At 36.5% G+C, this 21,979-nt stretch overlaps 2 protein-coding genes across 3 annotated transcripts; one reads left to right on the top strand and one right to left on the bottom strand.

The window, feature by feature from the left end:
• The first annotated feature begins 2,521 nt into the window (after nucleotides 1-2,521).
• On the top strand, nucleotides 2,522-4,940 carry LOC122065722 (septum-promoting GTP-binding protein 1-like). Its single transcript, XM_042629551.1, has 6 exons — nucleotides 2,522-2,660; nucleotides 2,781-3,250; nucleotides 3,347-3,564; nucleotides 3,687-3,726; nucleotides 3,821-3,904; nucleotides 4,619-4,940. Exons 1-6 carry the CDS (start codon nucleotides 2,522-2,524, stop codon nucleotides 4,781-4,783), a joined length of 1,116 nt encoding a protein of 371 aa, XP_042485485.1. The 3' UTR covers nucleotides 4,784-4,940.
• Nucleotides 4,941-9,931: 4,991 nt separating this feature from the next.
• On the bottom strand, nucleotides 9,932-18,160 carry LOC122065723 (RNA pseudouridine synthase 6, chloroplastic). Of its 2 annotated transcripts, none has more exons than XM_042629553.1 (9): nucleotides 17,815-18,160; nucleotides 16,742-16,870; nucleotides 16,372-16,626; nucleotides 14,948-15,029; nucleotides 13,621-13,736; nucleotides 13,471-13,525; nucleotides 12,690-12,801; nucleotides 11,119-11,288; nucleotides 9,932-10,424 (listed from the first exon to the last, which is right to left on the bottom strand). In XM_042629553.1, exons 1-9 carry the CDS (start codon nucleotides 18,087-18,089, stop codon nucleotides 10,152-10,154), a joined length of 1,467 nt encoding a protein of 488 aa, XP_042485487.1. In that variant the 5' UTR covers nucleotides 18,090-18,160; the 3' UTR covers nucleotides 9,932-10,151. The 2 variants fall into 2 exon arrangements, with proteins under 2 accessions (XP_042485487.1, XP_042485486.1); XM_042629552.1 differs by having other exon boundaries at nucleotides 16,742-16,873.
• Nucleotides 18,161-21,979: the final 3,819 nt, after the last annotated feature.

Here is a 21,979-nt window from a genome sequence, read left to right on the forward strand (position 1 = left end):
AAAAAAAAAAAAAAAAAAACCATATCATTTTGGATTGGATCAGTTGATTGGGATTGAAATTGATCGAGGTGACTAATGGTTCAGAGCGACTGATCCTTTAGGGTGTTAATTTTTAACCACAATCCGTATCGATCAAAGTCAATCGTAAAAATTGGACTTAACAATAGGATTGGTTTAGGTTTGGCCTTTGATAAAACTGGTACAAACCTGAATTGGATCAATCTAATGGACCCATTGAATCGAAAAAAAATCCGATAAAAGATGGAATAAGAAAGAAAGAAAAAAAAAAAAAGCATGGTTTCTCATTATTTGTAATGTATGCAGATGAAAGTCAAAACCAAATCAATAATGATCGGACAATAGACTGATGAGTGATCATTAAGTCAACCCAATAAAAGACCAGATTGAACCAGATCAGACCGAAACAATACTTTATCTTAACGGTTTGATTTTGTTTTTGAAATACATATCAAAACTGGTTCAGCCCCACCAAAAAAATCAGACCTTTTTTTTTTTTTGAAATTCATTCAGCAGAAGATCGTGTACAGCTGAGGGCTTTTTAACCAACAAGTTCATGGAACAAAAAACTGGAATGTGGTCATTCTATCTTACACAAGATCATTAAGGCCTTTGTTTGTCCGTGTCAAAATCATCTGCAGTGAAGCAGTGAGATACAGTGAACATCTAATGGCTAGGGTACATGGTCGAACCCTCTCAGCCGTTGAATACTCACTGCATCTCATTGGTCACTATCGACCGATTCTAACTGATTTGGATTGAAATCAGTTGAGACCGATTGCAAACCAATGTGGCCTTCTTCCTTGCTGAAGTCAGTTTTTCTTCTCAAGAAGAATCAAATTAGGTAACTCTACCATACAATAGAATGGGACTAATGCAGTGCCATCTACTACTCTTTATAAAACAAATAAAAAATAGAGCAAACAATGATGTCTGGTAATGTGGTGGGAGATGATCTCTTCTTATATTCTTAACCAAGTTTTCTCTATCTCTCTATGGTCCATTTGCTTCCACCTACCTTGATTCTTCCCAAATTGATATATGAAGGATCTATTCAAGTAAAAGGGACATTTCAATTTTTTTAACAGCTTACAGCCTACCAACATAATTATTGGTCAACAAATTAATGTTATGATAATGCAATTACTTGTCCACTTTAATTACATTAATCATATCATAAACATTAACAAAACCTGAATTTCCATTTGGTAGGGTTGATTAATTAGCTCTGTTCTATTTATTTATTTTTTTAGTATCTGCATTTGATGAGGGGTTACTAATCGGTAGGTGCAGCAGTGACACGCCATCACCCATCATGGTAATGGATAGAGTTTCCTTTTTAGGGTAGAGAATATATATATATATATATATATATATTTTTTTTTTTTTTAAACAAAGTTTTTCTTCACCTATGGTTGAATGATGAGACGGACTGATGAGACCTCCCTCCTATTGTCTCGGTTGGAATGACCCATAAGCAAGGTTTAAGTAATAGGAATTGGACATGAGATCGACCTCCACCACTTTTTGGTTCGGATCAGATCGGAACTGGTATGGAATTAGTTGCAATTTAAAAAAATTGAAATTGGGATGAAAGAAAAAAGATTTATCGGAATCTGTATTTTTAAGAAGTTAGAGATCCTGCCAAAAGGGTAAGTTCAATTGATTTTTTATATTATTTAAGTGATTAAAAATAGAAAATACATGGCAAAGATGAAGATCGAATATGAACAAGGGGCAATTCAGAAAATGATTACAAAAATCAATTCAGGGATGAATTAGGTTTCGTCAATTCTGATTTGAAAATGGGTGTATTTTCTGTCCAAGAGTATAGTATACATACAGGCAGAGAGGTCACTTTGGAGGAGAGGAGGAGAGATAAACACATGGGTCTGAAGCTTAAACGTATGCTCCTAGATCGAACATTGTTCCTTTACATGCATATATGAAAAATCAAAATCAATCACGATAAAATCAATAATAGACCCATAAGAATCACTATTTCTTCTTTTTAATTTTAACTTAAGATAGTGAGTGTGGACTTTTTACGCATCACAAGTCATCAACTATGTTAGGCAGTTTTGTTCTCATGAAAAACACTCGAGGAAATATGGAACTATATAAGATTAAAAATGAATTCACCTTAATGATTCGGCTTCTTTTCTAACCAGTATATGCTTTAAACCGATTCAACCAATCCTAAAATCAGATCGAACCGATAGATTGACACCACTCATTATGGATGCAAACGGATCCGATACCAATCAAATTTGGATCAAATGTGCTTGGATCCAAATTTTTTTTATCGGATACTGATGCAGTTCGAATTCAAATCTTTGATCATCCATTTCCGTTTTGACTTGTATAATCGATTACAACCTTCCTTCTCCAATGAATACAATTTTCTCTTAATCCATCATTTTTTTCTAAATTTTAAGAAGTTCAAAAACAAAACCCATGGAGTGATAGACCCTTTGAAGTATTAACCGTGAATTTGATGATCATGCCGCCAACCTTAAAGACACGCTCTTCACACCGAAGCATTCCGACCAACTTAAATTATGGCGAGTTTCACGAGATCCTCAGAGTCCCTCAGACTCCTCATCATCTCTCTTTCCTCCATTCATTCACTGTTAAGGGCGGTGAGTGACCAAACTACCCCTCCTTCTCTTCATTGACGAAAATGACCTTCAAATACCCTCCAATTGTCCATAATATCCTGACAGAATTACTGGAAAGATAGTAAGGCATCGCCACGTAAGACCAAGTACGCCGGCAATATAGACCGCTTGGGTTCAAGTGTCTCTTAAAACCGGTCAACCGTCGCGAAGTCACCTTCGTTTTCGAGAAAAAACGAAGAACAGAGAAGACAGAGCTCGAGCTTCCATGGCCAAAAGGGTATAGAGAAGCCATCAGAAGAATGACTCAAATTTGCCGGAAAATCCTTCACCTGGACCTGCAACTACAATGGAACATCTTCCATCGAGTCACCTTCTTCCGCCGATTCTTTCGTTTCGTTTGGGATCGGGTTCTTTCCTTCTACCCCAGAAAACCCTTCAGGTATCGGGAGTTACAGAGTAACGTCTCTTCCATCTCTCCGGCCGAAATTGAGAATGGATTAGCCTCCGGAGATGCTACATCCACCTCCAGAGATTTCGACATGGATTCTGAATCCGTAACTTTGAAGATCAGCCTCTTGGGCGATTGTGACATTGGCAAAACCAGTTTTGTTGTAAGTAGATTTACTATTACTCAAATTACTCTCCAGAATCATCATTTTTGATTTATATTGTATACGGGTTTTCATTGAATCCCTTTCTTTGTGTAGATTAAGTATGTAGGAGAAGAGCAAGAACAGAGTTGCTTGCAGATGTCAGGATTGAATTTGATGGATAAAGTCTTCTTAGTTAAAGGGGTGAAAATTGCTTTTAGTATTTGGGATGTGGGAGGGGATTATGCTTCTCTTAATCACGTTCCAATCGCCTGTAAAGATGCCGCAGCTATCTTGATCATGTTCGATCTCACAAGTCGATGTACACTTAACAGGTCTGTCACTCACTCTGTCGTTTTTTTTTTTTTTTTTTTTTTTTTTTTTTTTTTTTTTTAATTTTAATTTTAATTGAAAAAGTCTGTCTTTAAGTTCTGAGAGATTTCCGTTATGATCGCAGCGTTGTTGGATGGTATCACCAAGCCAGGAAGTGGAATCAGGTACTTCTAAAGGGTTGATTTTTGAACATTTCATAATGAGAATAACAACATCACAGTTCCTCACATTTCTCTTCTTCATCTTTTCTTGTTTCAGACGGCAATTCCGATATTAATCGGGACCAAGTTTGATGATTTCGTGCGGCTTCCACTGGACATGCAATGGGCAATTGTAACCCAGGTAACAATTTTGTAATTTGGATTCTGAAGCTGCATGAGCTTCATTTCAATTTTTCAAAAAATTGTTAGGCCCCTGCACATTGGGTTCAGAGATTAGACAATGAATTGAAGGTTGGCATTGGGTTTTGGAAGATCTGCTTACTCTGCTTTTTACTATCAATCACTTTGAAAGTTTCGAGTCTAAATTGAATTGAGGTTTTCTTAACTCTTTTAAAGGTTCACATCAATTCCTAGTTTCTCACATAAATTCTGTGAATAGCTGAAACTGGTAACCTTGATGTGAACATGGTTAAGATTTCCAAGCCATCCATGCATATGGTCAAATTTTATGTCGGGAAGAAAATTTTTTTTCTGTGGAAAATTTCTCTAGTCCCACTCCACAGTCCCCACAGAACCCCTCACACACATTTAGACGAACACATTAAGGATCACATATTGAGGCCCCTAAATCAAAGGCTACCTCTGGTTATTTCTTCTGATTTTTTGATTTTCATGGCAAACTAAAATTATTTTGACTTATCTTTGGAAGAGAATCAATCACTCAAACCCAGATAGTTATGTACAATTAGACTTACAATTAAGCTTTTTGCAATCTCTCAGTGCAGTCAATTACTTCACAGTTCCCCTGTTTTGGGTGGGATTTCACTGTAAAGATGGATCAAATTAGATGGGAATGTTCTAAACTTCTATAATAAGTTTTAATTGGATTTGACAGGCAAGAGAATACGCGCAAGCCATGAAAGCAACCCTCTTCTTCTCTAGTGCAACACACAATATCAATGTGAACAAGATCTTCAAATTCATCACCGCCAAGCTTTTCAACTTGCCATGGACAGTGGAGAGGAATCTGAAAATTGGAGAACCCATCATCGACTTCTGAGTTTCTGAGAAGGTGACCTGGTCACCTGATGGGTCTTCTTTGTATGATCATTGTACTTCTTTCCAAAGGGGGCATCGAATCAACCTGTACATAACAAAAGTATTGTGCAGTCGAATAGAAAAGAGGTGGACAGTGACTCTTGGTGGTTTTGGCTTTCCGTGTTTTGAGTTACTTTTTCAAAGCCTGGTTCACGTACCCGTACACTTAAACTTCACGTAATGATGGTTGATGACATGTGTCCCACTCCCACCTACGATTAAGAAGGGTGGCTCTCTTTCCCGAGTTTTACAATGAGCAATGAGGTGCAATGAGCAATCAACTGCTGGGAAGATCCGATCATGCATCTCAGTCGTTGGATGTTCACTGCACTTCACCGTCTCATTGTCTCACTATAGACGATTTTGACACCAGCTATATGTTTCGTGAAAACATCCTCTCCAGTGAGTGTAGTGATGCAGTGATCATCAGACGGCCAAGAGGACCTCAGGCCATGTGCCCAGATGCTCTCAGCCATCCGATGCTCACTGCAGAGAATAATCATTTTTTTTTTTAACCAAGGTGTCCGGGCCAGCTTACGTGCACCTCGACTAATCCTCGGGGAGACTAGCACAGCAACCCACTGCCATGATCTCCACTTAAATCGCAGATGCACAAATGGGAATCGAACTTGAGACCGTGCGCCTAATCCACACAATCCTCAGTTTGCCCTAACCATCTGGGCAACCCACGGGTGGGTATAGAATAAATAAGAAAACACACACACACACACTCACACAATGCGTACGACAGGATTCGATTCTACGACCTCCTCTCCTGGGTGCCGGCTCCACAAGTCGAAGCTACCACCATTAGGCTATCCTAATGTTCGTAAAGAGAATAATCACTCCCTGCTACATTGTCTTCCTATTTCTAAGTTGCCCTTGTGTCTTCAATCTTCATAGGAAAGGTCAATCTCTAGCCTAAACCTCTTCCTATTTTTAAGTTGCCCTTGTGTCTTCAATCTTCATAGGAGAGGTCAATCTCTAGCCTAAACCAGGTGGATCGTCAAAAAAAGAAGAAGAAGGAAATCAAACCTTATTGGTTTGGTTTCCTTTTGGATTTGCATGAAACCGGTTTCAAAATGAACCAGGCTGGCTGATTGAAATGGAAATCGAATCGAAATGAAAAACCTGATAAAAACTGAAAAACATCATAAAGTAAGCATGTTCGTCTATTATTTAAAGGGCAAATTTTTTTTATCCGAGAGTGTGGGGTTATGCCTAGACACAGACGAGGTTGAAATAACAGTCCCCTTCCCCCAATGAAAAGTGAAATGTATATTCTGCTGATGCTTTTAGATGGGCTTCCATTGGGCCCTGTGCTGGTATAGTCTCTACACTGTTGGATTTAAAACATTCTTCCTATTTTTAATATATGTATTTGAAAAACTAAAATCATATTGATATCAACCTGATAGTAGGTTGATAAGAGCTTATTAAGTCAATACGATAAAAGATCGAATCAAATCAGACTAAAATTGATCTTTGTCTTAATGATTTGGTTTTTATTGGGCCTAAGACCATACCAAAATTTGTACATGTATGGAGTGAAATTTATGAAAAAGAAAAAAAGGACATGTTACATAAATCTTACACATATGATCCAGATTCCAGAGTCTAGACTCCCTTTACTCATTTTTTAAGGGCATTTTGAACATGAAGTCGCAAGTTTAAGGACATTTTCAAGGACCTCGTTTCAAAAAATAACGACACTTGGGTGCTTTACTTGGATTAACTAGTAAAAGTCCTAAAGCTGAAAGTGATCTTAGAAACCAATCTCATTGTGGCCTTCTGGGAAAGATCTCAATATCGTATTCGTCTGGAAGGAAAACAAAAAATATTCGTAAATATGGAATAATGGGTAAAAGTAACAATTCCTATTAACTGCTCTATTATGTTGCCATCCACAAAATTCTTAGCTGCACCCACCACTCAGTGAACTTTTTATCTAAAGAAAGAAAAAGATTAGATGTTTGATTCTCGGTGTTGACATGGTCACATAGAAGATTTTTCTCTTTAGCCTTTTCCTTTTCTTTCTCTTTCTATTTTTTTAAAGGAAAGAAGTGTTTTCTTTATAAGAGATAGGGCACAAGGATTTGGACCAAACCATGGCTTTCTAAGATTTTAGCAAACCATGGTTTGGTCCTAATCCTTGTGGGCTCTCAGCTAAACGAGATACACAAATAGAAGTAATTGGCTGTAAAGTAGAAGTGAAATTTACTATTTAACCAAACGGGTAAATGAAGCCCATGGAAAAAATCAGTTTTCTTTCCAATTTGAAATTTATCTGATTTTCCTTTCCTTTGTATTCCTATATATCGTACCAATAATCAAACAGAATCTCAATTCTACTTTTCAAATCAAAGAAATTTGACTATAAAGCAAAATGTATAACCAAATTTAATATGTATCCGGGTGGGTTGAAATCGTCTGCAATTCCGATCTCGTACAATTCCGTGCAATACCACCTTCAGGCAGTGACACGTGTACTGATACCAATACAATGGTCCATATCTGGTACAACTAATAAAACATTAAATCAGTGAAGAGGCATTTAAATCAGATCTGGACCATTGCATTGGTATCAATACACGTGTCACCCCCTGCAGGTGGTATTTCACGGAATTGTACGAGATCGGAATTGCAGATAATTTTTTTCCGTATCCGAGTTTGTTATATAAACAAAAAATTCTATTTTAGTATCGATTTAATTTTACTTTCTCTCATTTTATTTCTCTTGCAACCAAATGGAATTTAGGAAAAAGAAATCTCATATAAATTAAAAGAAAATACTGAAATTGACAAAATTGAAATTTTTTTTTAAGGGAGGGCTCTTTGAGCAAGTAGCATAGAAGAGCATACTAATGAGGTATAACAAAACGGTTTCATGCATAAGAGGGCATTTCAGAGAGGGAGATCACTCTCCTCAAATTCAAGTTTTTTTTTTTTTTTTTTTTTTTTTTTTTTTTGATTTTTTGATTTTTTTTCTTTTCTTGATATCCAATCATAGACTTAGTTTGTTCCAATGCCATGTTGATACATGCAATCACACCCTACCCTGGTGGCTCAGAGAACTTCCTCTCTATTTTATTTTTCTTATAAGGGAAAAAGGTTCTCTAAGCCATCACATCGCATTGCAAGGTATTCTAGGACTATTGTCTCTATCTCTCTTGTTCTCAAATGATATTGCATTGCTGACCCTCCTAGGTATGATACTATTTTGTAGCATCTCATTAGTGTGTTACCCTATAGTGCTTGTTAGGTTGCGTTTGGTAGTCATTCAGTTCTAGAAACAAAGTTTCGTGCCAAAAATAGAATTTTCAGTTTTTGTATCATAATGCTGTTAATAAAAAAATTAAAAAAAATACTATTTTGGGAACGATTACACTAGTTGTTCACTTTTTTTTTTTGTATTTGGAACGAAACCGAAATGACTGAACAAGATCTCATCGTTCCATTATTTTGGAGTGTCTATCTTCTTTTTATATTTTTTTTTTCACAAAAAACCAAAAAATAAACGCTTTATTTCGTTTTTTTTTTATGTTCTCATAGAACGGACTACCAAATATAGCCTTGGAGACTTTCTTTTTTATTTTTAATTTCTATACCTTAATTTAAATTTTAAACCAGCTCACACTCTTATGTGTGAACTGATTTCCAAACCGCGTTGGGGTTCAGAGAATATGGGTGAGATTGAATTAATGGATTAGGTCAGATAACTATTTGCCCTCACGCGGAATCTAGAGGTGTGCTGACGAAGGCATCAGTTGTTATTTCTTTGTCTATGTGATGCCTCCGACTTACCAGAAAGAGAGGAAAGAAATAGTTTTTATACTTAAATAGTTTGCTTCCCTTTGGGAGTATTAAGACTGAGTTATCTTTCTGAGAAGGTGACTTAACCTAATCTTATACTTTGCCAAACCTTTAGGTTCTTTAGGTGGTGGGGGTTGGGACATCAAAGAAATAAGCCAAAAAAAAAAGTTAGGGAATCCATTAAAGAAAAAAAGGGTTAGGGGAGTCAATTAAAGAAAAGTAGAGAACTCATAGGTGGAATGGAACCCTTCCATGAGATAATTGGAAAGCTAGAACCAAAAATTAAAAAAGGATTAATGGAAAGCTGGCATTTGCCAATAGAGATGAAATCGGCCAATTTGAATTGGGATCGTCTGACCTTCTACATGAATCGTCCACAAAAGCTTTCGATCTTTATTTTTAACCCCCAAGATCTACAGTACTTTGAATAAAAAAATTTGTGGAATTTTTTTCTTCTTCTTAATTTTGAGGGAGAGGGTTCTATAAGCAAGGGGCATAGAGGAACGCACCAATGAGGTATGAAAAAATAGCATTGCACATTGGAGGGTGACGAGATCATTTTACGAGAGAAGAATAGAGAGACATAAAGGTACTAACATACCCTACCCAATGGCTTGGAGAACATTTCCCTTTCCCTTTTAATATTTAGACAAATCAAAGGGGTGTTCCGTCTACCAAACTGATATATCATTGACTAGATCATTTTTGCACATGATCATCTAAATAATTTCTACCTCATTTGAAACTTACCTTTAATCCAGTAGATCTAAAAGGTATCTCTAAATCAGAACCAAGCTCTATCGCGCGAAGCTGAAATTATGAACAAGTTGACCCCAAGATGTCCTGTTCATATGTGAAGTTTCAACCCAAACAAAGCTTATCAAGTGGTAAAATAAAGCATCCAAAAAATTGAGCATTACCAAGAAGATGTATGAACACACACATGAGTTGAAATGCAATGGCTTGGGAGTGTATCTGATTAAACCTCGAATTAAAATTTGACATATGACCAATTCATACCGTTACTAAATATCCACACGGTCAAAATTGCTACATCACTTCTCACATGATGCAAATTCAGGAGTGTAGGATGCATCCAACAACCCCAACCACAGAGAATGCCATTGTTCTTGTATCTATTGCTTGAGCTTCATTTGTTTTCATGTAGAAAGGCAGAAAAGAAAACTTTACTGTCAAATAGGATTTTCCACTTTTTATTTTAAATTTTGATGTAAATGCAAAAAAGTATAAAAAAAGACATTGAAAAATAAGCAATTTTACATAAAAAAAAAAAAAATTCATGCAAAAATATGATTTAGGGTTTATATTGAAAATTTTACAACGAAACAAACAGTGCCTCGGCGAAATTTAAAGAAATGGTACAATTTCCATCCCCCTGTTTACAAATGTGAAAGGCGAAGTTTTTGTTTTTTGTTTTTTTGTTTTTAAATAAATAAGTTATAATACACAAAGAATGGTCCAAGAAACCAGACCTTGCAAGCTAACTTGTGTGTTTATCATCTCCACCATGGAGATTTGGCCTCATAATAATGCTCTCCATCGTCCCATGAGATCTGACATGCTTGGAGAGCAATAGCAATGCTTGGTTCCTTCCCATGCTGTGCAATCCATTCTTCAACAGCCTTTACTCTATCATTGTCAATTGTATAATCTTTCTTGTATTTACCAAATGGGTTAATCCCAGGATTGGCCTTCTCTGCAATTGCAGCAGGCATGTACATTGAATCACCGACTATAGGTGCTCCGCAAGCGGCCAACTGTGCTCGGACCTGCGTAAGGATGATCAAGCACCGTCAGAATAGGAATTCCGCTCTCACTGATGCCACTGAGATCGAAGATGAGCAACGATATTTGATTTGCGAGTATATGATCTTTTCTTTCATTCTTAAAAATTGTATAAGTATGGAAAATAACCTATAAATATAGGGGGAAGAGAGCAATATAGTCCATTCAGTAATTCCGAGAGGGAAAAGATTTTGCAGCTCTAAAGACTTGCATATCACTCTTTTCTCATTGTTCAAAATCAATCTAGCAAAGCAGCACCTATCTTTCCCCTATGATCTATATATTTTTAAAAGAAAATCACACCTGGTTATTAGGAGTCTCACCTTCAGACCTTCATTATCCTAACACCAAAGGAGGGGATGTTTAAATTCTAAATGAAAACCCTATATTAATTGGAAAAGTAAAAAAGCTTTGAATTGTATATACACTTCCCTCCCTCCCTCCAACCCACACACACACACACACACACACACACACACACACAAAAACAAAAAAAGAGAGAGAGAGGAAGCACACAGTAATTGTGATGATAATGATGACAACAAAGGCAAAGATGGTGGGAATGACACAAAGAAAGAATCAAATGAGCCTTCAATTTTACAGCGTTTGATAGCAGCAGAGCCAGATAAATAAGGGAAAAGGAAAAGAGGACGAAGGTGTAAAGTACAATTGAAGAACCTGGTGAGTACGCCCTGTCAGGAGATTGATTTTACATTCATAAGCAACATCCTTTGAAGGCCATCCACAATCATCAACGGAATAGTTCTCTTTGATGATGGCATTTGGCCACGGGACTGCCTTGCAGTCCAAGACCTCAAGCTGGCACACATACCATCCTTTCACATAATCTACAAGTGTGAAATTTTTAGGGAAAAATACATGTCAGCAGATACCAGATAGATCAGAAAATATCTCAAATTGCATGTCATATAAGTCACATGAAGATTATCCTGAATTGCATTAACTGAGATTTTTATTCATAAACTTCACTGTGAAGCTTAGTATGGTGCAACTTTAGTAGATTACATAGCAAGGTTAAAAATATGGTATAGAGACTCATTCCACAGAAACTGGTTTAGGCTGATCATATGACACTTTATGCTCTATCCAGTTCTGACTTCGAGACCAAGGGCCGTGATGACAAGGATTAATAGCTAGAAATAGTACATCTTTTCTTGATTTAATCAAATCTACTTAGCAAACTAAATCCAACTGAGCCAAGAGGAGCTTGTATGCTTCCTGAAGATGATTAAATTCTTTCTAAGCCAAAGATCTGCAAATGATAGTCCTGATGAGTTGGAAAACATTGGTTATGCAGCTTAGATTATGCACTACGGACAATTTGCCACTCTGTCTATCAAAGTATTTATCCAAGTTTCTTTCTTATGAGTGAGTTTTGGCTCGTTTGCCTGCACATTCCCCTATTTCTCTGTCCAAACATTTCCTTATTTAAAAGAAGGAAAAAAAAAACCTGCCTAAGCCGAGGAACCAGCAGCAACTATCTAATATTCAACACAGTGGAAGCTCTTCCTGTCTCTCTCCAGATCTGGATTGTTTGGCAAAGGTAACTTACGGAACCAATTCTGAGTACCAAATGTCTTACATAAATATGATTAAATCAATAGAAAGCAGTTCCAAAAAGAGGAAGAGATATCTTCTCAAGAAAGAGGCAAATAATGTTAAAAAGAACAATGGATTGAGAAAATGAAATGACAGTTCACTGAATTATACAGTCAATTGATACCTCAGGGCACGCAGGGCCTAGAGAATTATGAATCCTATATAGTACAAAGACATGCCTTAGAAATGGGTATCCTATAGAGAAACTGCAAAGGCAGAAACTATTTCTATTTCTTCCTTCCCCATATGTATATATTAAAAAAAAAAGTGGAATGGTGAAACAGGATCCATGCTGACCCCATTTACTAGGGAAAATGGTTAGTTGAGTTGCGTTTAGGGACCATGTGGCACAACTTTCATGCCTCCGTGTTTATACTTTGTGCATGCGATCCAAGTGCATTGCATAAACTATTCAGCTTTTAGACACCACGAATAAACTGCATTTTTAGTCCCTCATTTCTAATTATTTGTTTCACTTAGATGGTGTCGATACTTATGCCAAAATTATCCTTGAGAAACCACAATATGTCGTCTCTCTTGCATATTCCCCCAAATGAACGACACTTTGTCAAAGCTTTAAAATAGTAGCTGGGAATTACAATTATTGCTTGATTATGGAAAAAGGTCACCTTCCGAAATAAGCCTTGGAGCTATATTAACTGGACGCATATAGTGGGTAATTATCCCAACGGACACAGGTGCAGCAGCAAGAGCACGATAAAGCTTTTTCACTTTTTTCTCCTGAAAATTGATAATTAAATACCAAAAAAAAAAAAAGTTAACTGATCATAATAACTACGATCATTGAAAGCAAATAAATGTTTTCACATGGAGGATTAATTGAACGGTGAGTATTCGACAATATATGTTGCTTGCTGAGGCATGCTGATAAGTTAATGGCTTCACATATCCATGCAGGGATATGTTGGTGATCAAGTCAGACAAATGGAGAGTAAAGTATGGACTCCACTGTGCAATCACCAAAATATATTGCAATAGTTAAGTAAATTCAGGAACAGGAAAAAATATGGTGCAGGATATGCTTGGGCATGATTTACTTTTACAAGGTAAGATACATAGATATTTGCATATATAAGTGCTGATACTTGCATAATCTATTAATATGGAAAAATGTGTGTTTCATACTTCTATAAGTAGAACTTGTTTATTTCTCCACATCACTGGGTGCAGGATGTGAGCCATAGTTTCTAAATAAACAATGTAAGAGAGGTATTATATTGCCATTACATGCAAATTTATGAAGTAACTTATACATATAGAGGAACTAATCAAGATGACTAGGCAGCAGCATCGCTGAGCATTCAGTACCAGTTCTCAACTTGTGCATACTCATGTTTGTATTCAGTTGATGCATCTATTTTGCATCAAGAAAGCAAATTAAGAATTTACCCTGATCTTGCCATGAAAGACCGAGCAGTACTCTTTGGTCCTAGCCAACACAACACTGCAAGTAAACAGTTTTAAGCCATTATAGTGTTTGTATACATAATTGGCAACTTAATCCAATATAATCCATTAATCCATTTTAAAATACATTACCATCCTTCAGTGCAATTATCAATCTGATGGGTGGTCTTCAAGGGAGTAGTGAATCCCAAAGCACGACTGGCAAAAGTCACACAGCTTTCTTCAATGTTATCTGTTGTTCCTCCCACCTAACCGAAGTCAACATACATAAAACAAAGATAATTAATAAATAACTAAACTTTACCATCTTTACAAACAAAGTATTGCCACAAAGATCAAATCTAGGTAGATACAACTTCTGATGACAGATTATAAAATGAAATATGAAGAATAATAAAATTTCGGGCCATAGTGTTGAGTCGGCAGTTAGAAAGTTCTATGCAAACATCAGGTCATGAGCGATGTCACTGCCAAGTTAGGCCAAAAAATAAAAAATAAAAATGAGGAAGAAGAGGGGTGGGGGGGACAACAACCTTGTCTTCGCAGTTGCTCTCTTCCAAAATCAATGGGATCTCCAAGAATAAAGGGTAATAAGAATGTAGTGCTCATGTAAAAAGTAGAGATGCAGCAGAAATATATTTACTGCATAACTTACTATAATAAAATATTTTCTTAAAGTAAGGTTAATTTTGTTATTATTTACTAAAATAAAATAGTTTATATACAACGGTTGCTACCCCAAACAAGCTAAGCATGATAAACAAAAACTCTTCGAGTTTGATTGGATTGATATAGAAGATATTTTATTCAGAAAGAACGAAAAAAAAAAAAAAAAAAAATTGGCCAACACTATAATTTATAAAACGAATAATTTTTTTTTTCCATTTCGTGAGCAATATGGCTGGGGGAGCAGCATGTTTACAGGATGCTTTGAGATTTGGCCCTAAGTGCACAACATATCCAACTGGACCAACATTAAACTGATGCTTCAAAATAGGTACTGTATCATATCTTTGTAATAGTTTACTCCCCAATATCAATGTCATGTACTTCCAATAACTGGGTTATTTATGACTCAACCAACTCAACAAAAGGTCCCTTGCCAATTTACAGAGTTTACTTAATTACTTCCAGTTCTATATCTTGATTTCAACAATGTCAAGGCTTAAAAGAGTTATAGGGACAGAGCAATATGTTGCTAGAGAAATTAAAAAAGAAATAATTTTTAAAGCCTACAAACCAAAATATCTTGAGGCTTAGTTCAGTATTTAGGAAGGTCATATCCATCCATCCACCAACATACAGTATAACCTCAAACAACACCAGTATCACTTTTTGATTCCACAAACATTTATCTGCACTTAGTTTTCTAAATCCTGTTCTCAAAGCAACAATTTTGTAGACATTATGACACTACATTAATGAATAGTATCAAAATAAGGCACCACCATCTACATACTGATGTACCAGCAGGTTTGTCCAGAACTACATAGGATTCAGTCACAGCTATAATTCTTGATCTCCAATCAATTTCATAACACCTGCACAAAAGTCCACCAGCCAACCAAACACATATATTATGCCTCTGCCGCTGGTTAAAGATGATGGGTGCTAGTAGTAGAGAATCCACCAGCAAAACAAACACAAATGTTATACTTTTTTCCTTGGTTAAAAGTGACCATTACTCAGCCAATGCAAATTGCAAGAGAATCTCATGAAGCTCTCCTTTCTTTGTGATCAATCTCCATCCCTCAGCCTGCATCATCCGTGATAAAGACTAGTGATGTAGTAGTCTTTAACAATCCGCAATGGGAAAATAGTGTTCTTCCCAATTCAATGAGAGAGTTGTGAACCAAATAAAAATGTCTGAATTTCTCGTGCTTCATGTAAACGCTTAATATTGATGTGCATCCCGTGGAATGCACTCAGTCGGCCACAATCTCATCTTGTTGATTTTGGACAAAAAATCCAATGCACCAAGTAGTAATAGAATATTTCCAAAGTTAACAGATTTCTACATAGTATAAACCAACCAAATGTATATTTCGGACTTGTCAACTCAAAAAGGATTGAGGACCCAACAAGGAGCATAGAAACCAAGAAATAGTGATAAAAAAATAATGGATATTGAATGATGAGTACTTGGGGGTTTCTCAACTCTATAGTGAAGGTTAGAACTCCAGTGGAAGTGAATATATTGGATCAGTAATTAACATGGGTATGCAAGATAATCTGAGTAATCAAACTCTGTCTAGCATATAGAATTACTCAAAAGCAACTCCAAAATAAGCACAGTGGTACAGACGTACAGTAGAACAAGGGTTAAAAGTTTTACAATCACAACAAATTTACATCACGCCAAGATTCAGCTCATGGCATCAGTTGCCAGGAAAATTTTCATCTCAAATGGGTTCAATATCCCTCAGAAAACTCAGATACTAAGCAGTACAACCTTGACTGATATTCATTCACAAACTCCATCTTTGAAATTTGCCACATGTAAGTACCAGATAATGCATCGAATGGAGAAGTAGAAATCAAGGGTAAAAGGAGAGCTTCACAGGTTTCTCATTCTCCTCCAATAAGATTACAATCAAAATCCTGCTACTAAAACAATAAAAAGTAAACATGAAATAAACTCAGTCAAAGTCAACACAAACATTCATCTACCAATAAAACATAGAACATTGGGTTTTAACTTAGAAAAGAAATCTCCATCATTAGTTGAAGAGATAAAGCTTCCTTTCTTTTAACTCAAAGCTCTAAATAATTGTAACTCAACAAAATCAGTCTGGGACGTTTCTACTGCTCTCCTGCATCACAAGGAAAAGATGGTGCTAAGAGGTTCTAATGAAGTAGGAAGATTGAGTGTCAATACATCACCTTGGGAAGCGTTTTGGGTGTATATGCACGCGTAAGTAAGTTCCAGCTTCAACAAACTCATTAGGGTGAGCTATCCGGAAAGTCTTCTGTGCTTCACGCACAGTCTTTCCTTTAATGGACTGTCTTTTTTTTAAAACTGATGGTGCTGTCACTTCTTTAAATAACTTAACTTGCTCAGGTGTTGCGCTTGGAGGTGGCTCCGGACACACTAATGCATAGTACACTGCTCCAAAATGGATAAGATCTGAAACGAACCTTCATGGATAAAATTTATAATTCATATTTCATCAATCCATCCTGACTCCCAGATAAACAAACAAAACAAAAACCGCCACACCATTAAAATTGAGGAAAATACAGCAGCACTTACAGGTGAGGAAGATCCAAAGCATTACTAATATACTCAAGAACAGGCCCTCCTTCTGAAACAACTAGGTGTTCTACTCTTGGTGGCCCATTTTGTAATGGGCATGGAAGCAGGCGATTGTATTTGGGGTAGCTGCTGCAATCAGACTAGGTCTCAGAAAAAAGCAGACCCAGAAGAAAAGAGTAACCAGATTTAAGGAGAATAAAGCAGAGGCACACTTTCATGTGAAACTGGCAGAATACTAGAAGAAAGCAAAATGAACTTATTCATGCAGATCATGAGATACTCATGCTTTACTAGAACCTAGATAACAGCAAACCCAGAAGATCTTCCACAGAGAAAAAAATTTATATCTGGTGATTGTGTGGACTCAAATGGCACAAGTGAATGGAGTATTACAACCTTCCCCTTCTTTTTTCTTCCATTAACTGCTGCTTAATGCAAAAACAGTTATCAGATTTTTCCTTGTCATTCACCATGAATAATATTATTTTGTCAGTAAGCCCTATAGAATTTCACAGTAAGTGTCATGTCCATGTTGGACACCAAGACCTGTATCAGTGTCCCTGTTACCTAGGCTATAGTAGGTTAGGTCATTGTAGAGGAATGGAAAAATGAATCACATCCAAAAACAACTAGATGTCATGGTAATTCTCAATATGTCATAGACGGCTTAGGTCCATCTGCAAAGATATGAAATCAAACCCGCTGCCATGGTAATTCACATGAAACGTCAAACATATCCAAAGATGCACACCCTAAGAATCACATTCAGGAAGCAAGTCAACCAACTGCGCAATGATTAGATAAAAGTACAACTACCCAATGTCCCCTCCTGGTGAAATTTTTCTGAAGCACTTGGAACTAAGTTTAAAACTTCCAGACTGTGTTCGTAAAAAAAAGCCTTTCTTGTTATGCTACACTAGAACTAAAATCAACAAAACCCAGTGGGGAGGAACAGAGGACTTCAAAATTGAAGCAGTAAAACTCCAAAGGAGGAGCAAAATAGCAAAACTTTCCGAAGAGAGAAGCTGAAAGGGATGGCTGTATATATGAATTTCGAAATGCTGAAGTACCCATTAATCGCAGAGCTGCTGATTGCGGCGCCAACATCTGTTCCAGAAGCGCGACAGACTAATGCGGCGTTGCTGTAATCCCAAGTACAATTAGCAAAGCTGCTCTTTGAGCGGTTCTTGAGAAAATGGGAAGCGGCTAACGCGCACACGAAACCGATGGAACCCCTAGTACTCCTGCAACTCGAAGCAATGGAGCTGCTGGTGATGATAGAAGAAAAACTCAGGGCGCCAAACGCCATTTTGCAGTCTGCGCTCTGTAGATGATGTGAGAGCATCACACTCTCTCTAAATTTCCGTCATAAGCTTGGGACAATCGACCTTGTTCTCTCCACCACCGAGTGGCTGGAGAGACAGGTTAGGGATGTCAAATTCCAGCTAAACCGGTTGGACCAACCAAAAACTGTTTAGTTCCCAAATCGAGCCGAAATCTGAAACCAAATAGAACCCAGAAATAAACCTTTGGAAAAGTTTGAAGAACCAAAAGTATTTTTGTTAAAGCTGGAATATATATATGGAAAATCTAAACTAAACTGAACAAAACATCTGAGAGCGGACTGATACTAGCCCATTAATGGAAGACAATAACAAAACGACTGGTTTGAACTAAAATTGAGCCAACCAAATCTGAGACTTCAACTTATTGGTTCAACTTTGGCTTGACCTAGTTTTGGATCAAAACCGATTCAGTCCGACTGACATTGGACGGAACCGGCCATCAAACCTAGATTGAATCAAACCAATTTTTATTGGATTGGTTTCGGACTAAGGTATGATGGGTTGATTGAAAAACAGATTGGACTAACCCAAAATTATAAATAAGTGACTTGAATATCTATTTCTTACAATATTAGTGAAAATATTTTTTGTTGTAAGGGAAATTATTACAAATCAATGAATATGAGGATATGAATAGGGAATTTGATTTGTAAATTGTAACAACACTTCCATTGATCTCCTTTTTCATTATACAAAATCAGTTGGATTATTAAATGAATAATATGATAGCAAAGTTCATTTTGTGATTTCAATAATAATTATCTTTCCCTTACAATGATAAATCATGATTTCGTTAGAAAAAAAAGTATTTTTGTCAAATCTTTTTTTACTACAGGTTATGAATTTAAGATTTCATTATGGTTCAAGCCTGAAAATAAATCAATCTAAACCGATATTAATCCATTATTAAAAAATCAAAATAAATCAAAATCGTACCGGATCTAAATAGAAACCAACTGAAAACCAAAATTCCTTAAATGATTGGTATTGATCTCCCTCATTTGCAGACCGAAACCAACCAAACCGATCATTTGACACCCGTACTTCAATCATGTAAATTGCATTAACATCTATGTTTCTGTTTCTTTTGTTTTTCATCTCATCCTTTTATCATGTGCATGTAAATGCTGTTGCTATGATAGAAAAGAAAAATAAAAAATGAATTCCTAATCAATTGAAGCATTTAATTGAGACCCCCACCTATCTATTAAGTCTTTTTTTCATTAGTTGATCAGTGGAAATTCCACTAAATCTCCACTCTTTGGTAAGGGAAAATTCTTTTCTGTAAGTTTTCATTTCTGAATATGGACATTTTATGTAAGTGAAAAATTATTTTTATTTTTTGTTTCTCATTTTTTTAGGAGTTCGATGAAAAAAAAAAAATCCAAGTCGAATATTGAGATGGTGGAGGAAATTGATAATAAAGAAAGTAAGTGTCTATCTATACAATGAAAAGCAAAAATGAATTGATGCTTTGTTAGTAGTGCTACAATTTACCACAAAAATGGTACTACAGTTATATTTGATTCCAATTATCTCATCTCCATTACCCTTCTATAGGTATATCTCCACTACTCTTCTGTCGGTACATTTCAATTCTTTTGTTGCAGTAACCGCAACAAAGTATAGAATGCACCTTCTTTTGAGGAAGAATTCTAACCGATGTGCTCTGCTCCTACGATGCTAGTATGGGAAAAATGAAGGACTAATAATGTTTGCGGATGTTGGATCCAAAGAATTCTATGCAGGACTGCAACTGCATGAGTCGGTAACGGTTTATGTAGAAGACTGAGAATTCTGAAGTGATGGTTCTCAATAAACTGTTATAACAACAATTTATAAAACCTAATGCAGAAAAATGTAAAGGGATTCTGAATTGCTGACATTGAAGATCAGCCTCTTGGCAAACTGTTATATGGGAAAACTAGTTTTGTTGCATATACAAATAGTAATCACTTTGAAAGAGCAGCTAAGCTCTGCTTTTTACTACTACTAATCACTTTGAAACTTTTAAATCTGAACTGAGGTTCTTCACTTATTCAAGTCCTATTACATCAATGGCTACGTCTAGTCATCACTTCGAAGATAATCAATCGGTGGGGTTGAATGAGAACCATTCAACTTTCACTGAAAGTAGTGAAGAGCACTAAACAACATGAGTGAGTGGCTCAAGGTGTGCTCAGTGAGAGTCGAACTTAGGACGTCCGAGTTTACGGCTCGTACCAAGTTTGTTACTCACCAACTGCGCTACCCCCTTGGGTAATAGGTGATAAAAACTTTAAGTTGATATAATAAAAGATTAAGCCAAACCAGATTGAAATCAAACTTTTCTTAACAATTTGGTTTTAATTTGGCCTAATACCATACCAATGGGTCTATGTAACAATTTCTACTACTTGGTCTATTATGTTGTCATTCTCAAAATTCTTAGTTGCACCCACCAGAAAGAAAAATATTAGATGTTTGATTCTTTGAGCTGAAGTGGTCACATGAAGGTTTTTCTCTTTAGCCTTTTCCTTTTCTCTCTCTTTCTAATTGTTTATGTGAAATAAGTGTTTCCTTTATAAGAGAGATAGAGAACCGTGGTTTGGTTCTAATCCTTGTGGGCTCTCATCTAAAGAAGAGAGATTAAATTCCAGAATAGAAGGTCAAGTCCCAGTCTTGAAGAGGATAATCATTCTAAAGTGAAGCTAGAACCAACTCAACCCAGTCCTGGCTCCATATTGCAATCTCATTGCAACCTTATTGCAGCTTGATAAAGAAAAGAGGTAGCATCAGAATCACCTCTTAACTTTTCTCCTATATAAACATTGGCATCTAATGCAAAGTGTTTTACTGAAAGGCGTTTTTCCAAGAGGAACCTATTTCTGGAATGAAAAACTCTCCAAACTTCCAGCAATAGACATAATTTAACCGAAAAAAAGAAAAAAAAGAGCCATTTAAAAAATTGTGGACTGATCATTTCAATTATGCATGTTATGGTTCAATGGTAAAGTACAAATGTTACGTTTTGATGCTCAAACGATTGAAACAACCTCAAAACATTCTCAGGGGAAGGCTACAACATTCTCACCCTCCAAACCTTGCACATATAGGAAGCCTTATGCACCGAATATGCTGTTTTTAAACTATGCATGATATGCTGTCCCTGGAGCTTGATGAATAAAACTTGGCTTTTGTGACACAGGATACCCATGCCGGTGCTAACTCCTACTCAAATTTTGTCAAAATGTATTATTAAAAACGTCAGGGTTATCTTACTAGGTATAAAAATCTAATGGAATTGGCCCATTCAAATCAGGAAAAAAAAAAAAAAAAGGGGGGGGGGGGGATTGAGCCAGTAGTTCTAATAATGTTTGATTACTAATTTCCAAAACTCATTTTGGCCATCTTGGGATTCGGATCGTCTGTAGCACGGGGATGTGCTACAGGATCTGTAGCACATGTTGTAAAGGCGACATGTGGATTTTTGAAATCAACGGTGAAGATCTATGAGGGAGGAAAGAGACTTTTGTACATACGTTGCAGAGGAGTGGAGGAGTGGATTAAAGGAAACAACCTCTCTCAGAGGATAAACGAATAGGGTTTTCAGTTCGCCAATGTAGCGATCTTCCCCTTGTCATTGTTGTTTCCCTTAGATCCATTCCCCTGCAACGCATGTACACAAACCCCTCTCCTCACTCGAATACCATCACCGTTAATTTAAAAAAATCCATATGTCATCTTTACAGTCCGTGCTACAGATGATCCGATTCCGCGATGTTGGCCAATTCAACTCAGGGAAAAAATGGAATGGATTGAGACAGTTCTAATTAACGTCTGATTAAATGATGCATGGAAATTTTTACTTCTTCCCAATTTCATTTTCTAGGGTTTTGACTGATTTGAT

This window comes from Macadamia integrifolia, unplaced genomic scaffold (assembly GCF_013358625.1).
Source record: "Macadamia integrifolia cultivar HAES 741 unplaced genomic scaffold, SCU_Mint_v3 scaffold2105, whole genome shotgun sequence".
Classification (NCBI taxonomy): domain Eukaryota; kingdom Viridiplantae; phylum Streptophyta; class Magnoliopsida; order Proteales; family Proteaceae; genus Macadamia; species Macadamia integrifolia.

Excerpts from the sequence above, each read along its gene's own strand:
- LOC122065722 (XM_042629551.1), top strand. The coding sequence starts at position 2,522 with ATGCCGCCAACCTTAAAGACACGCTCTTCACACCGAAGCATTCCGACC. Across the intron at positions 2,661-2,780 it reads TTCATTCACTGTTAAGGGCG|ACCAAGTACGCCGGCAATAT; the intron begins GTGAGTGACCAA and ends TCGCCACGTAAG. Across the intron at positions 3,251-3,346 it reads TTGGCAAAACCAGTTTTGTT|ATTAAGTATGTAGGAGAAGA; the intron begins GTAAGTAGATTT and ends TTCTTTGTGTAG.
- LOC122065723 (XM_042629552.1), bottom strand. The coding sequence starts at position 18,089 with ATGCTCTCACATCATCTACAGAGCGCAGACTGCAAAATGGCGTTTGGC. Across the intron at positions 13,737-14,947 it reads ACAAACCTGCTGGTACATCA|GTGGGAGGAACAACAGATAA; the intron begins GTATGTAGATGG and ends GACTTCGGTTAG. Across the intron at positions 10,425-11,118 it reads TGACAGGGCGTACTCACCAG|GTCCGAGCACAGTTGGCCGC; the intron begins GTTCTTCAATTG and ends ATCCTTACGCAG.